The following is a 6,013-nucleotide window of genomic DNA, read 5'->3' as shown; positions in this document are numbered from 1 at the left end:
TTAGGGTGGGGCTTTGAAGGCTCCACGGGCAGCGTTGGTGGCAGCAGTAGAAGCAGCGTTGGCAGCCGCTGTCTGGACCGTCTTATTGGCCATGACCCCTGTGGCAAACTCCTGCTGGGCCTTCTCAAAACTGGCCCCTGTGGTGCGGTACATACCATGAACCTGGAGAGGGAGAGAGATAGAGGAAGAAAGAGAGAGAGAGAAAGGGAGAGAGAGGGAGAAAGGGAGAGAGATAGAGGGAGGGAGAAAGGGAGAGATAGAGGAAGAAAGAGAGAGGGAGAAAGGGGGAGATAGAGGTAGAAAGGGGGAGAGATAGAGGGAGAAAGAGAGACAACCAAACAAAAACACAACATGACAAATGATACAAGGGCAGTGAGGGGTGTGTGTGTGTGTGTGTGTGTGTTACCTTTTTGAACATGCAGAGTGAGCCCACTGACAGGGCGGTGAATAGAGCAGCGATGAGCAGCATCATGATGCCCACTGGAATACTGGTGTTCAGACCAGTCAGAGCAGCGATCCAACCACTGTCAAAACACACACACACACACACACACACACACACACACACACACACACATCGTGAGTACTTGGGCACACACACGCACATCATGAGTACTTGGGCACACACACACACACACACACACACACACACACACACACGCATGCACTCGCACACACATGTGTACACACACACACACACACACAAAAACACAAACACAAAACTCACCATGTGCCCCAGCCAGTGATGCCGATAGATTGTAAAACGTGAACTCCAAACTGACAGATATACACAAAGAAGAAGACAAAGAACCGGAACGAACTGTCACTCCTAAAGGAAGAGAGAAAGACAAATGGAGAAAGAGATGTCGAGGAAAGGGGAGGGGAGAGAGAAAGAGAAAGAGAAAGAAATCAACACAACAGATTCCAACATGAGGCATTAGGTTACAGTCCTACCGGTGGTATATTCCTATCGCCGTAGTCACCTGAAGGCTCCATAGAGGGGTCTGTACCAGCAGACAAAGGAGCAGGGGGTGAACAGCATGAACCAGAGCATGGCCAGACCGAAGTCAACGCCGCGCGACGCATCCACACAGAACCACGCCAGGCAGCCGAACATATTCACGAACAACGTCCCGGTGTGGACTGGACGGGGGGAAACACAATGGGGGGAGAAAAAAAAAAGTATTGAACAAAAATGTGAAGCCAACATGTGATGGATTGGCTGATTGAATCAGTTTGTGTACATCTCAGCCCTCAAACCACAATCTTCTTCTCCCTCCTCCTCTCTCCCTAACTCACACATCCACATGTTGTACATGATCTTGACGGTCTTCTGGAACTCCACGGCGATGTCCACTGAGATGTCGTGGTAGAAACACGGTCCGACAGGGAACTTCTCTGGGAGAGGAGGCCAGTTGTTCTTACGTCCTGAGGGAAGAGAGACACATGTTTGTGTGTGTGTGTGTGTGTGTGTGTGCGTGTGTGTGTGTGTGTGTGTGTGTGTGTGTGTGTATGTGCGCGTGTATGAGCATGGATATGAGCATGTGTCTCACCTGCTCCCAGGGACTGCATCTCTTTCTCCCGGCGATCCAGTTCCGCTGCTTTCTTCTCCAACTCCTCCTGCCTTCTCATCAACTCAGCCTGAGCACGTGCCTGGTCCTAACACACACACACACACACACACACACACACACACACACACACACACACAGCACCATTTTAAACACATTATGCACACAGTGACAGTACCTTCTCCTACCTAGAGCTATACAGTGTATAGGCTTGTGTTCTAACATAGCACAGAACTACTCCTCATGACTGTGACTAGCTGTTAAGTGCATCCGTTTCATATGATTAGTGTGTACAGTTTATGGGGCTGAGTCTAAAGTTGTTGTAGGTTAGTCAAACAGATTTCAGATTGTGTGTGTGTGTGTGTGTGTGTGTGTGTGTATGGGTTTCTTTGTATTAAATGTTTTACTTGAGCGGGTGGGTGGGTGGGTGGGTGGATGGGAGAGTGGGTGGGTGGGTGAGTGAATGAGTTGTACTGTACCTGAGTTTGTTGTTGCTGTGAGTACGCCGGCGGTTCCTCCGTGGGCTTCATGATGGCAGGCTGTGTGTTGGGGACGGGGGCAGCTTTGGGGGCATTTCCTGGACGGGCCTGAGAAAACACACACACCGATACAAATTATTATTAAGATAAATAACTAGATACGATACGAATGGGGTCAGTGGAGCAGAGAGGCCTGACTGAGGTTTTACTGTAACCAGTAACAACCACATAAATAATTACACACACGTACGGTGTGGTACTGTACGGCATTACAGGATGGATACACTCCCAGGATACACTGACACACTGTGGTGTGTATGTGTGTGTGTGTGTGTGTGTGTGTGTGTGTGTGTGTGTGTGTGTCTGTTCTTAAATGTGTATGTGTACTCTTGTCTCAACTATCCCATTTTTGTCCTGACTGGGCCAACCCACCCACTTGCTCAGTTTCCCTCCACTGTCATAGAACTGCTCTATATTGACTTTAATGGAATGATCTGATGTAGGGTGCCCTGAATTCACTCATACATCACCTAGAGGAAACATTAGAGCCAGAGTACATTGATAAGTGCATTGGCAAAGGACTGTTGTGAGTACACTAGACAAATGCAGATATCTTGAGCAAGGGTCTTTTTTTTAAATTATTATTATTATTATTATTATTATTATTATTATTATTATTATTATTATTATTATTATGACTTGTGCACTACACTGCCCTAAAATGAGTTTACTATGTACACTTAGCAGGAGGAGTTGTTTCTATTTGACAATGAAGGTTAGCATGATGTTGTTGACTGAACTCACCGTTTTGGAATCTGTGAAAGGGTTATACTCCTCCAGACCACCAGGAGGGGCAATCTGGGTCACCTGTGTCACTGATGGATCCTATGGGGTGGGGTGGGGTGAGGGGGACAAGAGGAGAGGTGAGAACTAGAACCACATATGAACCCCCCACCCCCAACTCCAAAATCAATGTCTCCATTAACCTATAGTGGTGGCATCTTGTGGCACCCTCTCCTGATCCAGGCTACATTTCCTATTCTACACTGACGTGACAGAACTGGACGTTTTGGCATTTAGCAGACTGAGCAAGCCAATGCCTGATGTACATTCATTTATCTAATACACTACTACATTACTAGCTCAAGCACAGCCCTTCCTCATAAATGAATTACACTCTGTCTGTATAAGATGCCTTTAAGAATGAGGGACACAACACAAGGGCAAGTAGTTTCAGCAAGCATGTATTTGTATACTACACATCTGATGTGATATGTTCAGCATGCTGTACACAGAGAGCATAGCTATCTATGCTGTGGTAGCCAGATAACACACTAGCTTCCTGTCATTTAGAGAGGAGGTTGTTGCATGCATCACACTACATCCTGCATGCTGCCTATCTTGGACAGAGAATAGATTGAATTATGGTGCTTAGTCTGCTCACTGGCTGTTGTTGTATTGTTTATGTGTCTGATTATTCTCCTTACGGGTCCCAGACAGTTCAGCTGGACATACAAGAACCGAGCAGCATGCAGAGTACGTGAATTAGCCACAATGCAATGGCAAGTACTTTAAGTCTGACAAGTCTACACTACATGTGACTGAATCATCATTATACAAAGAAAAGAAAGAAAAACACCCAGGCTGTACACACTGTGACTGCATAGTATGCATGTGCTAAACATTGTGCTAAACATTGCTTCAAACTCAAGTGAGTATTGTGTGTGTCAATTTCTCTTTGGCCAAACATGGGTTGGCAATTTCCCTGGACAGTTTGTTCCAAATCAGCTGCTACCTCCCCTGCCTCGTCCTACACGGCTGAGTGCATCTCTCTCTGCTAGTGAATGATGATTGCAAGCACAGACAGTACACAATGTCCCGGGCAAGTGCATTCTTGCTGTCTTAGTACAACAGAAGATGATTATGGAAATATCAATATGGACAGAGCTAGATAGCTGCAGATTCTTTTGATTGTCATTGAAGGACCCAAGAGCTGCTGTTGCTAGCGTTAGTTAGAGAACCTGGGTCCCAGCAGCAAAGCAATGTTGACAGCTAGTAACAGTTAGTCAAGCAAGCAAACCTAACTGTCTTTTATGTCTCATGTCTTATTTCTTTAGCTACGTATGCACTCCGTAAACTAGAACAAAGAAAGGTTGACGTGGAGATTGGAGGTGTCGCTGCCAAAGTCTAGCATGGGAATTAGCTCGCTGCAGAATCATTATAAGCTAGTCTGCTATAGCCTAGTCTGCTAGCTGGCTACCTGGAAGGGATTGCTGATGTCGGGATCAGCGAACGGGTTGCTGTCAAAATCAGTCATTGTGTGTAGTCTTCAGTTAGCTGTGTAGATTAATAAGTTCCCCAATGCTCCAGGGAAGGTGGGCCCAACCCCCGATCTGTCTCCCAACCGTGCGGTCTTGTCTCAGGCGACAGTTCCTTAGCAAGCTAGCAGCAAAATGGCAGGAACGTGTGACGGTCTCAGAACGTCCGAGTCGAAGCTACGTCACCTTTCAGCACCTTGGACAGCGCCAAAGTGCTGAAAGGTTCTTTTTTTGTTGTTACCCCCTTGAAACCTAAATAAAAAGGCCTGTTATGTTATGCTCCTTTCAACTAGATTAAACCTCTTTAGAGATGAACAAACTAAGTGACTAACTAGCAATAATCAAAACCAACTCATAATGTATGTTTAACAAACCAAACAAATAAACATATACATTATGAGTTTGTCTTGATTATTGCTGGTTAGACAATTAGTTTGTTCTTCTCTGAAGAGGTTTAATAATAGACTCATAATCGTGAATCGCGTGATAGACCTGTCATGTTTGTTTGCCCACCTATGCCTGTTTAAAACGGAAGGTTCCACTGACTGAACACTAGAGGACAGACTTTACCAATACATATATATAATAAGGCTGATCCTCATCCAATGTTTCCCAAATAGCTTGAGGTTGCACTGAAATACAGGATTATTATCACCACAATTCAACTGTTCCATTACAATGCAATTAACTGCATTGTACATGTCAATGTGTAACATAGGCCTACTATATGGCTAGGGTAAGATGTTGTGTTTTGAGGCTATATTACCATAGATGCCCTCTTGGGGGAGCCCTGACCAAGGAGTTTTTTATTCCTCATACATCAATTAATATCCATCCATAATTCCCCAAGCGAAGGGTGACCACGTGGAGAATACCAAACCGGTTGACAGCCTGTTAATGTGATTTAAACATGTAGGCCCCATTAGCTCAAATTAGATTCCCATTGTATCTCAAATTCAAAAGAGTTTAGTGAAAATCTTAGATAGGGTGGAGCATATCTTGTTGATTACATTCTGTTATCTTTCCATTTTGTCATTGTATTTTACAAATAGAGATTCTACCTGACAATAATAACCACAGAGGAGGTCTCATTTCATCTTATAGGTAACACCTAACTGGTACTATGGGTAAGACAGCCAGTTAACACCAGTTAACACTTATATTTTTGTCTTCAGTTTCTATGTATGTTTCTCTCCAGAGCAGCTCCATCATCTTCAGTACCAATCCCAGGTAAGACCACATTCATACCCTAGGAGACAATGTTTGCACCTGACAATGAGAGTCTTTAGCACAGGTGAGTTCACACCAAATGTTGTGCAGCATAGGTACTGGACATTACATGTGCAGTACAAGATTCACAGGTTGGTGTAATCCATTTAGACTTTTCCTGTAAACAGAACATCATGCACCACTAGCAATCCCACTTTGGCTCTTTGTCCAACCCCCCTCCCCTCTCCCCCCTTCCCCCCCTCCTCCACCCCCACCCTCTTACTCACATACACACACTAAAAGAACATCAGTGCCTTCGTTAATTTAGCATTAATGGACCCAATCACAGACTCTATGAATAATCAATGGGCAGTGTTCTGCAGCCGTTGCACTGAGACCCTGAGTGAATCTGAATCTGCCTAATGGCACATTAATA

General features: G+C 44.9%; 1 protein-coding gene across 1 annotated transcript; it reads right to left on the bottom strand.

Annotated features, from left to right (window-relative positions):
• Positions 1-4,367, bottom strand: LOC308157561 (secretory carrier-associated membrane protein 1-like; the record flags this gene model as incomplete). Its single annotated transcript, XM_080531140.1, has 9 exons — positions 1-162; positions 407-524; positions 728-829; positions 984-1,143; positions 1,300-1,428; positions 1,554-1,659; positions 2,051-2,158; positions 2,855-2,935; positions 4,311-4,367. 9 exons carry the CDS (start codon positions 4,365-4,367, stop codon positions 1-3), a joined length of 1,023 nt encoding a protein of 340 aa, XP_080387266.1.
• Positions 4,368-6,013: the final 1,646 nt, after the last annotated feature.

This window comes from Nansenia antarctica (assembly GCF_963989245.1).
Source record: "Nansenia antarctica genome assembly, chromosome: 5".
In the NCBI taxonomy this organism is placed as follows: Eukaryota; Metazoa; Chordata; class Actinopteri; order Argentiniformes; family Microstomatidae; genus Nansenia; species Nansenia antarctica.
Note: the sequence above shows the minus strand (reverse complement) of the source record. Positions and strands in the feature narration are given on the sequence as shown.